Here is a 17,138-nt window from a genome sequence, read left to right as displayed (position 1 = left end):
AGCAGCTGATTAACACATACATCTCCCAGTCTTTTGGTTATAGCTTCAGATTCACTATTGTAAAAAATTAGGGTTGTTTTGGGGTACATTCGAGCAGAAGGCACACTTCAAACGTTGATCTGTTTTCTCTCAGAGCCCATGTCATGCAGCACTGAAACAACAACATCAAAAGATGCACGACCTTCCTCTGGTCTTCTTGAGGAGACATTAATTATTGATTTAATTATTAAACTTTGGCCATAACATTTCTAACCATGTAATACAAAACCAACACATCACTGAACATCACAGCCAACAGACCTACATGTTAATGGAAATCATTTTAAAAAATAATAAAGCCAACACTAACAAGTAACGCTTGCAGAGTTCCTGGAAGCACAGGAACACCCTCATATAAATACAAGCATCTTATAACAGTGCATCTGCTTGTCTGCTTGCGTTGTTGGCATCTTCTTGGAGAAAGTGCCACAGGAAAAGCCCCCCTAACCCATTCTGTAAGATGAGTTTGCCCTGCACCACAGCAAGCAGCTTCCCCGAAGTGGAAGTTGCTGTTCTGGTGATTTCAGTTTTTCTACCAGCACCAAAGCCTCCACATTGCTGTTAGTTGCCCTGAGGAGGGCAGGGAATTTATCACTTCAAAAGGAAGCTACACAAATTATTTCCCTAGCAGTACTACCAAGAATATTCTGAGTTTCAGCTATCAAGAAAAAAAAAAAATAACTTGTTCTCTGGCTGCCTTTGGTGAATGACACTGGAAGGTTGTGTTTTGTTGTTGCTGTTGGAGTATGCTGGTTTGATAAAATAATTCTGTATGCTTTCTTGTTTCTTCTCTTAATGAGAGCCATATGTGATGCCTTTACACCATCTTAAAATTTTGAGAGGACAAACTCATCCCATGTGCAAATATACTAAATTTTACACAATCAACATCAGGGATGAATTCATCTTGTAAAGCAGATGTTACTAAAGCTCTTTTGCTTATTTATTGGAAATATATTTGTGGATATGATTAAGAGCTTATGTTCAAAAATGGCAATTGCACGTATTGTATGCCTACTCTGAAAGTTGAAACACATCTTTAACAAACTTATTCAATTCTTCATATTCCCTGAATGCCCACATTCAAGTTAGACACATACTTAGGAACGACAGTCAAATGTTCTATCAAACATCCTAAGTTTTATCTTACATCCTAGGATGTATTTAAATACATGTTAAACCTCTAAGTAAGTGTGGATTACTAAATTATCACTGCTTATCTGACTGCTTCTCTTTCAAGTAAAACAGGACAAAAATAATCATTTTCCCTTAATGTTTGCTATTGGCTAAGAGTCAACACATCAATGATTGCTGCAGCTGATGAACCCTGGTCAGTCAATTACCACACTCATAGGCTCAATCATTAAAATTATTTTCAAATGTTTAGAATGGATACATAGTGCATATAGGCCACAAATGAACAGACATAGTTACTTGCATTTCCCAATTTGCTAGATATTTGTTGATATTACAAACAAAAATGTGAAAAGGAAAAGCTAGAGAAAATCGGAAGACTGCCATTCTCCACCTCATTTAGAGAATGGGTTAAAGAACAAACAAAAAAACACATTTTCTTCCTCCCATCTTTCTTTTGTCAACTCTTGCACAAATTATCTGACATTCTAGTTTTATTAATGCTTGACTTCTAATCTTGTATTTTTGCACCCCTTGCTTGCCTCAATTGTTTGACTGCGACTTCATGATGATCAGAGGTAAAAATGTCCTCCCTTACATCCTTTGGGGGAAGTCATTGCTCATCTTCACAATACTTAAATTCTATGGGCTTCAAGCAAACCCACCACTAAGGAATTTGTGCCCCAAGCTAGGTGCCATGTGTTCCCTCTTTGCCAAAGATAGGTTTCTGGAAAAAATCAGACTGACACTATGTTTAACTCATTATTCAGAGAAACTTTTCTTTCAGTCCTATAACTGCTTTCATCCTAGATTTGTTCATGAGGAACGTAGTCCTCATGGACAGTACTGGGTCTGATATGACCTAATAAAGGTCATATCAGATAACTTTCATATTAACAAAGAACAATTACATTTCTTTCACCTCTCTTACCTCAGGTCCCCCCTTTTTTTACCCCTTTACCATCAAAAGACAAGGACTGCCCTAGCCCAACTGTTCCTTTGCACTTTTTCCTTGTACTGTGTCACTTAAACACAGCAGTGGACGAGTGGACACAACAGCTGGTTGCATCCTAAACTGTGGCCCCTTAGTTCATCACAGAGTTTAGCCTGCCATGATTACACACCTAACAATAAGTAGTTAAAGCAAGTTATTCTAACTCATATCTACATGACTGCTATCCTAAAAAATATTTTGGAATTGAGTTTACCTGTACATGGTATAACAGATCGAGCAGAGAACTAAAAATACACGTTTGGAATACAGACTACAAAGAAATGAATAATTATTTGAAACTGATCTTGAGAAATAATCTTTATGACAAAAAAAATCAATGAGGCAAAGTCACTTTTCTCCATCCATAAATAGTACTGTCTAGTGCCAAGCTCCTTTTTCTATTTCAGATAGTCGCTTTCTTTTTAAGTGGAAATGATTGAGAGAACAGAGAAAAGACTGAATATAGGTGAAAATGATCCCCAAAAAAGGTCAGATGATGTCAAGGCTATAATGAATGAAAATGCTTTTCTGTCTCATAACACCCTATAGCTCACTGTCAACCCATGTTTAGCGGGAAAGAAACTAGTAACACGAAGCACTGTGTGGAAACTCATAAATAGCCCTGTGCTTCCTAAGCTACTGTTTATCTTCTTTTCTTTCCTCAATGTTGGGATTAAAAAGTAGATCAACAAGCCCACTTAAATAGCTTATTCCATAGTGTGGTTTAAATTAGTGCTAGTGACAACTGTATGAAGTGCTGTGCAATCTTTTTTTCCTTTATACCACATTGGTTACATTTAGCATGGCTCAGAGTGGCTGTTATGTATAAGCCTCCAGGCAAATCCTCAGATCTTTCCATCAGTGGTTTTTCTGTTGTTGCTTAAACACCTATAACACCTTGGCACTGAATTTTAAGTAAGGTGTTTTATCCAAACATGTAATTAGAGTAATAATCATTAATACTGGCACAGTAGCAGCGCCTCTTGAACGACATTTACCACAATCTCAGCTCAAAAGATAGTACGTTGCCATGCTCTGCGCACATGATTCTGATTTCTAGCTTGATTTAGAAACTCCTCTAAAACAGTGATTTTGATCCGGAAACAAACTGAGCCCTTTCAGAATCATTCAGTGGAACTACCCTCGCAATTTAGTAGTGACAGGAGGAGAGGCGGTTTTAACCACATAAAAGGCCTGAGATGCAAGGGAGATTCAGGCAAGCAGATGTCTTCTGCAGGAGCCCCGTTCTTGCTTCATACAACTACCTACCAATTGCACGGTACACGAGGCAACTAGCATCCGCTTTACTTGGCTTGTTGCTTCCCTACATAAAGAACTAGATACTTAGTACGAGTGCTTTATTTTGATAGGATTGGGTTTTTTGGAAAGCAAGACAAAGGAAGGGTGGGTTTGTACTCTAAGTGACAATTGATACTGTTTTTGCTAGTCCTTGCTTCCTACAGGAATTTGTTCCAGAGCCCTGGAGTTGCTGCCAGCAAAGCCCCCTGTTTCAAGCCAGGCAGCCTGGGGTAGCAGCTTTATTCCTGTGCTGCTCCCATAAACCTGGCTTGCCAAGTCTCCAGTCCAACCTTTCTCTGGTCTCTCTCCAAGTTGTCTTCTACTGAGGGGGGCACAAGTGAAAATCCTGAGAAACTGAGGGACAAACACAGCTGCTAGTGACTGGTTGAAGCATTCGCCCTCTCACCCTGCTCCTTCTTTTAATGCTGCTGGTGCTGAAGAGGTTTCATCAGTGCTCCGAAATACTCTGACAGAGAGAAGTGAATAATGAGGAAAACTGCTCTGTATTTTCTAAGCTATCTATCAAGTGCAGTGCAGCTTATCATACCGAGTGCTGTCCAGCCAGGACTAGCACAAATGTTCAAACAAGCTAGTTTAAAATGTTTTAGATTTTTAATATGTTTTAATAAGCAAATAACTAAGTATATTTCTAATCAGGATTAATTTCTTAGTTTGGACCTCTCTTGGAAGCATGCATCTTAATACGAAACTTCACATAATAATTTAGTTCTGGCCTTTTCATGTGAACAGCAGGATGAGCTCTGTACAATTTGTCAGGGTTATATGATGACACAACTAACTATTAATACTATAGGTCATTTGAACACACAGTAAGTACATATTTTTTAGAACAAATAGATCTAGCAATGCGTGATAACTTTCCTTAAGAAACTTAAGAACGCACTACTTCTCCAAGCACTATTTGTAAGAGATGATGTCATCTTGAAAAGCTATTTAGATTTGAAGAACTCTTTAAGAAGTAATTAAGTTTTAAGATTATTTTAAGATCTTGAAAGATTTAAGAGATAAAGAAATAAGTCTTTACCTGAAGCAGTATCAACTCTTACCTACTTTCATGAATCTGAGGGATTTTTGAAGGATGTCTCCTGTTTAGCATTGCAAGTGGAACTCTCAAAATGCTCTGAGAATTTACCTCCACAAGAATACTGGAAAATTATTCCATCTCTGCACTACTAGATCACTTATTCATGAGCAGAAGATGAATATCCTATTTCCTTACGCAAGCAAGCAGCAGAGACACATGTAAGAAGGATGAAAAATAGATTGCACAATACAGCAGAAAGGATCATGACAGATCCACACTATTCCTGCACTGTACCAATCCCACCAAGACCACATTGTCATGACTGAAATTATGAAGTTACACCAGGAAACTGGATTAAAATATTAGTAGACTTTTAACTAGAAATTGAAAAGCTACAAGTGTCATCAAGACTTTTTCTTTAAGGTAGAGTTGCTTACATGTTCCCAGGAAGAGACTGCAAATCAAATTGAAATTTTGGACAAACATGGAGATTTCACTGGATTTTAAATTTCCTGAGTGTAATTCCCTAGAAAAGCATTTCTCTGTGTATAAACTGAGTGAGCAAGGCTTACGTGAATTCAAGATGGATTTTACTATCTAACATACCTACAGTGATGATGACATATACGATTCACAAAGCTTTGACACATTCCAATTTTTTAATTGATCCTTTGTTGTTCATTCTATTAGTTTACTTTTTACTGCCAGTGGTGCTGTTCTCAGGAAAAGAAATAATTGCATTCATCCTATTAAGTGATTAAGTTGTTTGTTATGGCACACATTAGTCACCTCTAGAAGTGAGACAAACCAAGCCAGACAAATAAAAGTTTCCTGTTACTTATAATATGATGAGACAATTCAAGGCAAAACAGATGTTTCAATTTTATTTCAGGTGCTCTTGACATGTGCTGTTCATCTTAATCTGGAACAGACTAACATGGGAAAGAACACAGATCCTAAGGTGCTTAACTCTGATTAAAACATCATTCAGAGGCAATTTGCTGACTTCTCTTATTTTTTTCATTTTCCTGTTTTCCATGTAGATAGATGTACCAAAATGATGCAGTGTGATACTTGGTCCAGAAAGTCATACACATCTAAGATTCTTGTTCATAAACTCCTTTTAGAAATCGACAGATATGGTTATTTTAAGAAGATGCATCCACACAATATTTATGTCCTTGTATTTTGTGACTCTTGAAAATTAGTGCAACTAGCTCATTTTTCATTGGAAATGACTTCTCTCTCACAGAGAATTGTTGCAACATGGAATTTGGAACAAGAAGTTTCCTCTTGAATTAAAACAGAAAGGGTAGGAAAAGTACCAACAATTAATTAGCAAACCACATGAATGAATTTTCTGGTAATTCTGCTGAGAAGCTACGTGTGTTTCAATTAATCTCTCCTCATTTTGGGTGGTAATTCCCAACCTATGATTCCCAACTGTATTTTTAAACCTCAGCTGTTCCATCTAGCATTGGTTTAAATCACCTCTTCTCAACAGTTGTCTGCATCTCTGTTCTGCTCTCTCAGCTGTGTTGGGGGACGTTTTTTGACTTCACCTTTGCTGCTTGTCAGAAACAAGCATGCTGCAGCTGATGTATTTGGGGCTCTACTGCAACATTATGAGAAACTTTTCTGGTGAAACTACAGCCCAGTTCCCCTAGAGATACACACCTGGGCTTAACGTAACTTAAACTGGCCTCAGTGGGGCTCTCCATGCATACAAATAATCTTATACCTAAATATTTGGAAGAAACTGGGTTACAGTTTGACCTGAGTCCCTAACAGTATTCTGGAGGACAGACTGCTTACCTATATATCAATTATTCCCTGAGACATGATGTTCTCCTTCACTTTTAGTTTTACTTTTTTATTTTAACTGAAGATGCTCTTTATTTTAGAAACACAGTATGAAAAAAAATTGTTGTAAGCTGACTCAAACATAAATTCTGGGAGGCTGAGTGTCTGGTAAAGCCTGAAAACTTAAAGGATTAGTATTTTATAATTCCTTTGTCAGACACTTTTTTCTGCTTTCTTTTTTAATTCCTACATTATTGCTGTCCCCATGGGAATGATGGATGCGAGAGAATGATGCTCTCTTTAACTAAAATTGTTACTCATCAACCCTCTAGAGATTTTAATTAATCTGAAAGTTTTGAGAGTATGTTCATGGTGCTCTGTATTTTGCCAGTAGAGCCCTGAAGTCCATAAATCTTCGTGGCTCTGGGATTCCCAGTATGTCTCATTATGATGAAAAAAAGGCACCTGATGCATGAAGTGTAAATACTGCATGGAGGTTAAATGAATTGCTGCATTCTTCACTGGTGAATTACGTCTTTATGACACATAAAGAAAGAAAAACAAGGAGAGCTAAAATACAAGGAGTGGGTTCTATGTTATCTGCAATGAAACTGTTCCTACTGTGGTGGCCAACTTGTCTTCTTCAATTTACATTCATGTCTTGTGTTATGCCACTCTAAAGGAGGCTGGCTGATGTTGTTGAACAAGAACTCAAACCAGCTTACTAAGTTTGTCAGAAGAAACAGCATCTTTTATTATACTAACTCTATATAATTAAAAAAAATGCTTTCTTGTGCAAAAACTCTCTATTGGTTAATCAAATCAGACCAACTACTCATCAATCCACCTGTGTGTGTGTTATTTCTTAGCTTATTTTTGACCATATTGGATGTCCTGCAGGATGTTTTTCTACCTTACTGATTCAAAATGAAAATACCTGCTTGAACATGAAGCAGACAGGTACAAGACACTAAACCAAGGGGGAATCTGGGCTGGCTGATAAGAAACTGTACATTACAAATTCATTCAATTCTCTATTAAAAAAATGCTACCTGTGTTAGCTACAAAAAACTGTGACATGCAGCACTTTTGTCCAGCTATGGCCTTTACTCTTTGGTGCTGTTTGTCCCTGTCTTTCCTTTCCTGTAGAGGAGCTCAGTTAGCTGATCTAACGTGTTGATTCAAGTAGGTATTTCTGGGTGTATCAGGAAATTCCAGATATCCTTGGCTCTCCAGGAAGACAGCTGGACACCTAGGGCTGCCCGTGATGCCAGAAAACACGTGTGTCATATGAAGGGAGCAAACTCAACGTTTCAACACGGCAAAATTATTCCATCTCAGGGACCCCAGGAACACTGACAAGGGACTTTCAAGACCCCGCTGCTTACCGAGGGGAGCAGAGAGTAGAGTTGATGCTGAGGCAACGGGACAATGAAGCTAGCAAGAATGGAGGAAAACAGAATCTCTCCCCACTGAGCTATCCTGATCCATAATAGAACGGAGCATTTTGGGGAGGGATCTTGCTGGGAAGCAACACTGAATTTTTTCTTCCTTCCTCCCTCCTGCTTCCAACTCTGTAAAGGGCTTCACTTGCCTCCTTCCGTTCTTTCTCACTCATGCTCTTTTTCCTCATGCACCCTGCTCATCCTTGAGGGCGCTCCTTCGCCCTTACTTTCACTCCTGCTCTTTTGCTCTCCTTCTCCATCCCCGATGCCTGCCCCCTACCTCCCAACAGTGAAAATGTACAGAGTGAAACAGTGAAAGCTATAGTGACGTGTGACTTTTCCTAATTCAAACACTGATGTAACCACCTAGCAGATGCAACAGCAGAGAAGAGGACCTGGTACATCATCGTGACCAAACTGCTGTGTTAATCTAATGTTGTATTACTCTAAATATAAATGCACCAGCTCTATAACAGTTATAGAGGCTGTTCGCTCTGCTTACCCGTATGAGCAATGTCTGAAATTTCACTTCTCTTCTGGAGCATCCAGTGTGCATTTATTTACAGCTCATGTATGAAAAATTCCTCCTAAGGCTGCACTGCAAATGAAATTCAACAGCTCTTATCTCTCTCGAAAGTTTATACGGTTGGGTATTTAGACACGGCAGTACACAAACTTCTCTCAGGCCTTCTGCTCTCATTGTCACCCCTCCACCTTTTTAACTTTGAAAAATACTGCGGTAGCAGGAGAATTGGTGGAGATCTGCAAGACCTTTGACATTTTCTTTGCAGCCCTCCTCCAAGTGGGCTCTAGGTTTTATCACTCTCTAAACCCTAACCTTAAGGGTTAGGGTTTGGAACTTGGACATGACCGATACAGCAATCGACCAACCCCAGACAAAAGCCAAGAGCCAACGGCTGGGGCAGGACAGGACTGGCATGGCCCTGGCTGTCCTTCTCTTTGCAGCCCTCTCTGAAGGAGGCTCAACGCTTCATCATTCTCCCAGCCCTAACCCTAAGCCCAGCAAGGACTTGGGCATTCTGTTTGCAATCCCACTGCACGTGGAGCTTTGTCACTCTCCCAACCCTAACGCTAACTCATAACCACCAAGTCCAATGAAGGCTAAGAGACAAAAAGACCCGCTGGAAGAGGTATTGTGTAACCCCGCATGTCCTTTTGCATTCTCTTGGAAGCCACACTCCACGAGAGGCTCTAAGCTTTATCACTCTCCCAGCCTAACCCTAGTTCTAACCCTAGCTGAAATGGTTGGTTTGGCCAGGACCCAAAACCACCAACCACAATGAAGACCCAGAAACAATAATTGTCATAGCAGATGATTTAGTGTAGCCCCACAAGTCCTTCTGCATTCTCTCTGCTGCCCCACTGCGCAAGGGGCTCTCGGCCTCATCACCCTCACAACCCTAACCCCAAGAGCCTTTGTGGCCAGGACCCAAAACCACCACTGCCGATGAAGGCCCAGAGATAAAAAGATCCATAGGAAGAGATACCATGTAGCCCTGCAAGTACTGTGGCATTCTCTTTGTAGCCCCACTCCATTATGGGCTCTATGCTTTATCATTCTCACAACCCTAACTGTGGTTGCGGATGGGATCCATAAGCAACCACCCCAGTGAAGGCCCAGAGAGAAAAAAGAGCAGCAGGAAGAGTTATCTTGTAACCCCGCATGCTCTTTTGCATTCCCTTTGTAGCCCCACTCCACATTAGGCTCTACACTTTATCACTCTCACAACCCTGACCCTGCCCCTACCCTAACCCTAGCCCAAACTGTTTGTGTGTGGTGAGGAGCCCAAACAACCAACCACAATGAAGGCCCAGAAGCAAAGACTGCCGTAGCAGGGGATTTGCTGAGTTCCTCACGTCCTTTTTCATTCTCTTTGCAGCCCCACTCCACACAGGGCTTTATGCTTTATCACTCTCAAACCCTAATCCTAACCTCGGACCTGCCTGGGACACTAAATTACCAGCCCCACTGAAGTTGCGGAAACAAATTTTGGGTTAGGAGCAGACTCCAAGTCCCTCATGTCACTTGGGATGCCCTTTGTAGCCCACCTCCATGAGGATCACTGCACTCTATCACTCTCCAGCCCTATCCCTCGCCCCAAGCACGGCCATGAGCTCGATCCAAATCCACTAGCCCCAGCGAGAACCCAGAGTCAAATTTGCTGTCAGGTTAGACCTTACACCTCTGGTGACTGCTATGCTGCCTCCATAACCACTGAAAACATTTTTTTCTGTCTGTAGTCATCTACTCATGAGAAATTATCACTGTCTGTCCTACCAGACAGCGAGGGGAATAAAGGCCTGTTCAGGCTTCATTCCCTGAGCCGCAAGTGGGACACAACAGTGAGGCCACTCGTATCTGTGAAACTGGAAGCCCAAGCTCTACTCAACCTTCCAGGAAGGGAGTAAGGCCACTTGCCTTTCTGCTGTCATTTATGAAACACTGACAAAAGTACATGGAGAAGAGGATGCTACAGGTCTGCTGGAATGCCACAGCCACCAGCTCAGCAGGTCACAGTACTCTGTAGCATTATAAAATGCACATGAGTTTCCCCTTGCTCAAAGCAGAGGTATAGATGAGTTATTCTAGAGTGAGTAGCAAAAATCTCAGTGGGAAATGAATCTGGTTTTGAAGCCACACCTGGAATCACTTTGCTGGTTATGTGAGCTTGCATCTTGTGCCCCTACATCCTACTACCCATGGATGTTTTTGGTAGTCCCATCCAGAAGGCACAGGGCTGAGCCGCAGCACAGCAGAGCGTGGGATATTTGGATTATCAAGGTGAGCACCAGAGGCAATCCAGCACAGACCAGCCAGCAATTCACCGCAAAGGGAAAGCCAGCTGGCTCTGTCCAGAGCCCTCTCCCACCCAAACTGCCGCGGAGTTTCAAGCAAGCATCCTTCCCACAAGCAAACGTCCCCGTGCAGACGAGCTCTCGGTAAGATGTGGTAGCAGGTAACAGAGCACACTGTGTGACTGCTGGCAGAATCTGAAGTCTGATGCCCCTCCTGTTGTCACCAGTAAGAATGAAGGAGAGGGAGGGGGGAAAATCAAACCACCTACACTGCATCCTACAGCAAAGCTGTGCGATGACGAGGCTGCACCGGTTTTCCAACACTAACACTTTGCCGTGCCAAAGGCTATAATGGAACAAGACGGATATTTCTGGGACTTCTGTCTATCAACTTAGCAGCTCCAAAAGGTACACTTTTAGCTTTCTATATTTATAAAGCAGAAGTACAGTTAGCCTTGCAAATCCTTGGTATGCAATTGAGCTAGAAAAAGACTCTACTCTTTTTTGCCCATATGAAAGACCTTTGAACTTCTTCAAAGGCTTAGCTTGATGTACTATTTTTATAGCTTTTACCAGACTACTTTCCATCACCTCAGTTCTCCAACAAAACAGACTTCACATATTTTTCTATTTCTTTTCTACTCAAACATCCTGCACCCACACACTTGCAGGAAAAACACAGTAACAATAAATCTGCAAGTGAAGTGAAACATTTCAAATTTTACCTTCAGAATTCACTAGAGGACTTGAGGAAATCTCTCAAATTCACCCAAACATCAAAACAGAAATTGTACTTTTGTATACTAAAAAAAAAAAAAAAAGTATCTCGAGGATGTACAAAAGTAAAGAATGGGGAAATGAGGTGTTTTTCTTCTGATACTTTAAGAGATTCTACAACGGAAAATAAATAGCCATAACCCAATCAATCCCGTAAGTCTTACTCAACAACAGACAGAAAATATAAATCAATAAAACCCTTGATTTATTTCAAAAGATTTGACTTCCTGGAAAGAGTGAGCTAATATTTTATTCCCTAAAGCAAATTCAGACATCTGGGCATGGATAGGAGGAAGGGAAGAGATTCATATGTACATGCCATACATTGCCAAGCTTTTTTAACACCAATATATATTAATACAAGATTTTTTTTTTGTATTTTTCCCTTTTCAAGGCCAGAAAGCAACAATAAGAAAAAATACATACAACACAAACACACAAGACCTCCCCAAAACAGACAGTGCTACAAGCAGATAAAGAAAGATAATCTTTCTTCCAGATATACATATGATCATTCTTTAAAAACTACTTGAAAATTTAAAATCTTGCAAGTAAAAATAAGTGTCCCTCATAGCAGATGTCCCATAGTAAAAAGGAAACAGGTAGCTCAAAGAAAGACAGGAAAAACTGTAAAACTGACACTGAAATGTAAAATGAAGACTGAGTGCAAGCAAGCCTAATATCAGGACAGCATACTTTTGGAAGTAAATCCCCATTCCAAATTTACACATTACTTTCCTGTAACTTTTTACCCATTTCAGATTAATAATGTATGTCCCTATAATACTGTCCTCTTTCAAACAACAACCCTAGTGCATTGTCTGTGACACTAAGTTATGTCCTTATAAGAAAGGCCTAAGAACCAGATGGAGATTACCAATCATTTCCTGTTAAGACTTCTTCATTTTCTGAAGGAAAGGAACATATGAATGACGTGGAACAAGGAGCTACTTTTTTTTTTTCATTTTAAACATCTCACCTGTTAGCATCAGTTGATGTTCCTAATTCATGCATCGTATAAAAACATTCATTATTTTAGAGCTCTCTGTTTTATGGCTCCTCAGCAGTCACTTTTTCAAGCCACAGAGTCCTAGTTTACTTAGTCATTCCTTATATTGAGTAGCTTCCATACCTGGAAGCCATCCTTTTCTTGGTCTTTTCCAGACATACAATATCATTTTGGGGGCAAATATGACTAGAACCAACACACACACACACAACAGCTTCCCCCTGGTTTAAGATGTCATTAGTTTCAACAATTGCTCACTGTGATATTTTTCAACTTTTTTTTTTAAATAAAGATTAAAATAGAGAAAAATGTCATCATAACCTAATTATATGGCCATCCTTTCTTCTAAATGATACTTCTCTAAGTAGCTTCACTGAGTTTTGTTTTGCCCCCTTTTTAATGCCTAGACAATCATTAGGTGTCTATAAATGAGAATAAACTAAGAAAAGAATAAAAAATGATAAAGCACAGAGATAAAGTAGACTCAGGTTTTTGCTCCATACTATTTGAAAAAGATAAAAAAAAATCTGGACTAAAAAGCAGCAAATAAGATGACTAAATTTTACACAATTCCACAGAAATACATATGTCCACAAGGGAAAAAAAAAAACTCTACTACATTTTCAATATATTTGTAATATATATATATATGAACATATATTCAGTATTTTAGCTTACCTTTTGGCCAACCACAGTTTGGTTCCTACAGAGGTAATGATGTCAGTCAGTCCCTCCTGAAAGTCTGAATTACTGTGCTGTTTTGATTCCAAGTATGACTGCAGCAAGTGAAAAACCTAAGTAACCCCCAAAAAAAAGAAAAAGAAAATTGAAAATTGCTGTGGAAATACTTTTGAATTCAAAGTTTCTAGTCATTGCCTTTCCTTCAAATAACTAAGCTGCAAACAAGGCAAAATGTACAACCATTACTCAAGCTGTGCACTTGAAGGAGGAGGAAGACACAGGAAGAACAGGAATTATTTTTTGTTAATTGTATAACCAAAAAACTTTACAGACTGTGCTTTCTATTTTGGTGTTCTGAATTCTTTCCTTCATGGTGCTCTTCACCTGCCTAAGAACAAAGAGATGAAATCCTTAAATTGCCTATTCTTTAACAGTAACTTTTCAAAGTAAATGAACAAGCACACCTAAGAAGTTCTGGAAGATGTCAGCCTCAGCAAAGCGCCTGGAGCACCACTCTTCCTAGCATGGTACCAACTAAGCATCCCTCGACTTCCAAGCTTATTCCTGTACTATCCACTCAGTAGGGTCAGCACAACTGTCCAGGGAGCACCTCGGCAACCTTGCACACAGGATGCACAGAGCTATTTGTGTTATACAAGCAAAGAAGTAGGAAAGGGTGAAAAGCTGCAGCAAAGGAAATGCCACCTAAGACAAAACTGCTGCCGAAAGAATCTTCTTCCAAGCTACAGCATATACAAATGAGACAGCATATGTTAACCATAAGAAGTTACTAAAATCATGCAAGGGAACTGCAAGAAGTCTGTTTCCATCACAAAGGTAATTACAATTCTTGAGTTACTGACTGCACTATTCATATGTTGAAAGAGAATTTTTTCTGCATTACAAAAGTAAAAGATGCAGAGTACCACGGTGAAATAAATATAGTTGACCCTTTAGTCAGTAGTAGGCATCAAATGCCTGTGATTGCCAAAGCTGGCTCACACTTAAAATTTGGATGTTTAGTTACCTGAATCCCAGAGAAAATTTGCTAAGGCCTTTACATAGCTTTTTTCTTTTGAAGTGTACAGTAGCACAGAAGTATCTTTAGTACTGCCCCAGAGATCTTTCATTCAGGACTCCAGTCGCACATAACAGATGCCTGAGTTTCACATAGAAAAAAGCAGCTTATACCCTTTCCTTCCAAGGACAGAAGAGACTGAGCTGCTTACACTGGAGCTGTGGAAGCACCGGACTGTGCTGTCTCCTTCTGAGTTTCACACAGGAGACTCTCAGTCACTTCCTAGCCACCCTGAAGGAAGAAATTCTAAAGACCAAAAGAGAAAACACAGTCTTTAAAGCTTTCTTGCCAAACCGATAAATAAACCAAATAATGCCTTTTCTTAGTGACCTTCCTCTGCCAGTTAAAAACAAATTTTCCAAGCAGTATTGAATACACAGGCATTAGGAAAAAAAGCTATATAACCAACTGGGTCACAAGCATGAAGAGCAAAGAGTGGACGATGTACGGAAGCCGACACCAACGGACTGTTGGGAAGGAAGAGCTTTCCAGCAGTGGGAAGGGACTCTGCAACCAGCCCCCATAGTACTCACCTTCTCTATGCGTGAGCACACTCGTGCTACTTGGGCTTTACCTGTACCATCCACGATGCAAGGGAACAGGCTACATGATGTAGCTTCTATACAAAGCATATCGTGCAGTAACTGCACCGAAAGGCATCCTCTTACTCAAGGTAAGGAGAGTTTTATATAGGCATAAATTGGAAGCCAAAACAGTGGCCAAAATGGAAGTCAACTCTCTCTGTACAACTTGCCTTAAAGCCTCAAAATCCTAAATCTATTCATCTACACAGGTAGCTTACACTGATAGAGTTGGCAGTATTTCTACACCAACTCAAAGAGCAGATGCTCCAATGATTACTTCTTTAGATTGGTCACGCTCAGAATCTAGGACCTAGGGAGCTTTAGAGCTGAGATATTATCAAGCCATGTATAAAAATACATACACACACACGAGCATTTTATATTAAAACACTTCATTTGTGAGAGTATTGGCATCTCACACTTGAAAAGGGACAATTTATGACTAACTCATGAAGCTGGAGTTTTCATCTCATTTGGGAAAAAATGAAAAATCTTCATATTCACATTTTTGTATCTCAGATCTTGGTCTCCTTTGCTACTGGCTTCTGGGGTTCTTTTTGCATTTGTTTGCTTGTTTTGGAAACACAAGTACATCCGTATAGCATTAACTTGACACAATTTCATCTGGGTTATTTTTCCTAAAATTATTCATTTAGAAAAACAGCTGCAGTAGTATCAGATAATCATAAGAATTATTCACAGAATAGGAGAGAAAACAAGAGACTATTGAATCCATATAAACACCGAGGTAGGGTCTAACATATTAAGACAAAACACGTGCCTGACTGTCCTGCTCTTGGAAATGGCCAATGTAGTTTCCAGAATACCCATAGGAAACCTCTTCTAGTGTTTCACATCCAAAACCCACCCTCGACTTTTGCCCTCATGGACCAGGAAAACAACTGTTCTCAGGACTCCATTCAGCTGGCTCAAATTTTTTCCAAGTGAGGTACTTACAGAACACAGAGCTCCAGCGAGTCCCCTGTGGCAGCAATAATGAAATAAACTCTCTTCTTCTTGGGCTAACAGGTGCTATGCGTGCAAGAGATTCTGGAAAGATATTTGCTCCTTCTCTATTTTTTTTTTAATCCTTTGAGGTTCTCTGTATTGAGCATCATTTTATTGATAGGAAACCAACTTTCTAGCTTTCCTAATCTCATTTTGAACACTGGTCTGTTCTGTAACATGCACTGTTGCAGAGCATAAGCTTACCAACATGGCAACGATGCTCCATATTTGTAGATCATACAAAAGTTCAATAAGGAAACAGGCCCAGGTGCTGAACTATTTAGGTAATTGACTATTCTTAAAGCCGTTTCTCACTTTGAAACTCTGCTATGGCTAATCATTCCTCCAAGAGGAGTTCTCCCTCTTTCCCCTGGGCCATTGCATAGGGTTTTTTTTTATATAGTTTTATGTATTAAGGATCTTCTTCCAAGGCTTAAACATATCCTCCCTCTTCAAGAGTTCTTCCAGGTGATTATTTCAGCTAATGACTAATTCAGACATGATTTTCACCAGACCTCTCTACTTCAAATCCTATTCTTTAGCCTACTCTTGCCTACACAACTGTCCCCTTACTAAAATGGTTCATGCAGGTACCTACTTGAATTTAACCTTTTCATTAAAATCAATGCACAAGATTGACACTAACTACTAGTTTTCTGTCTTTTTTGCAGTTTGTCCTTAACCCATATTAAGTAGATTATGATGAAGAAAGGGGATGAAAAAGGAAAATAATGTCTATGTAGAAGCTCCCATCATCTTTTATATCCTCTGCTAATTGAAAATCATTTTGTGCCTTAATCTCTCTAATTTTATTCTTCTACACTTACGCTCACTTCCAGGAATGAGAAGGGATTTACCTCTAAGCAATAATATAAAATCTGTCTCACACCTGTGAATAGGCTATTATATTTTTTTCCTAGAAGCTTACATTAATTTGATCACTTCAGCTTTGAAAACAGCTCCCAAGGCACATCCCTTCTAAATCCACACAAAACCTAAGTAGTTTGACTGTTCAATTAAAAGATCTTGAAAGAGGTAATACTGCACATACTAAATAGATTGATTTGTGATTTTAAATTAGTCCAGTTAAAAAATTTAGCATCAAAAATTCATGCAGAACTTCTCTGCCTTTCGGTCTCCAGATGAACTGTAAACTCTCACTATTACTCAGATGGAATAAATAAATAAATAAATAAATAAACAGAGGATCTCATGAACCATATTTATCACCAGAATCACATAATACATCTCATTTTTTATGTAAGAGTCTGATTCACTCTTGGAAAAATTAGTGTTTATCAAAGGTCATGTTCAACTACTGCATTTTACCCTAGTCTCACATTTGGTATATATAAAATACTGACTTTTTTTTCTCATCATTTCAGTCCAAAACTTCCATCATTTATTCAGATTCCCCTCACCAAA

At 39.5% G+C, this 17,138-nt stretch overlaps 1 protein-coding gene across 1 annotated transcript in view; it reads right to left on the bottom strand.

Moving 5' to 3' along the window:
* THADA (THADA armadillo repeat containing) overlaps positions 1-17,138 on the bottom strand; it is a 159,831-nt gene that overhangs the window by 51,013 nt on the left and 91,680 nt on the right. The window contains exon 30 of the mRNA XM_088527415.1: positions 13,041-13,156. Within this exon, the coding sequence (XP_088383541.1) occupies positions 13,041-13,156 (116 nt within the window). The remainder of the gene's footprint in view (positions 1-13,040; positions 13,157-17,138) is intronic.

Source organism: Tinamus guttatus, unplaced genomic scaffold (assembly GCF_059628265.1).
Source record: "Tinamus guttatus ecotype Peru unplaced genomic scaffold, ASM5962826v1 Tinamus_guttatus_pri_ptg000286l, whole genome shotgun sequence".
Lineage (NCBI taxonomy): Eukaryota > Metazoa > Chordata > Aves > Tinamiformes > Tinamidae > Tinamus > Tinamus guttatus.
The sequence above is the reverse complement of the archived record's forward strand: the minus strand, read 5'-3'. Positions and strand labels throughout refer to the sequence as shown.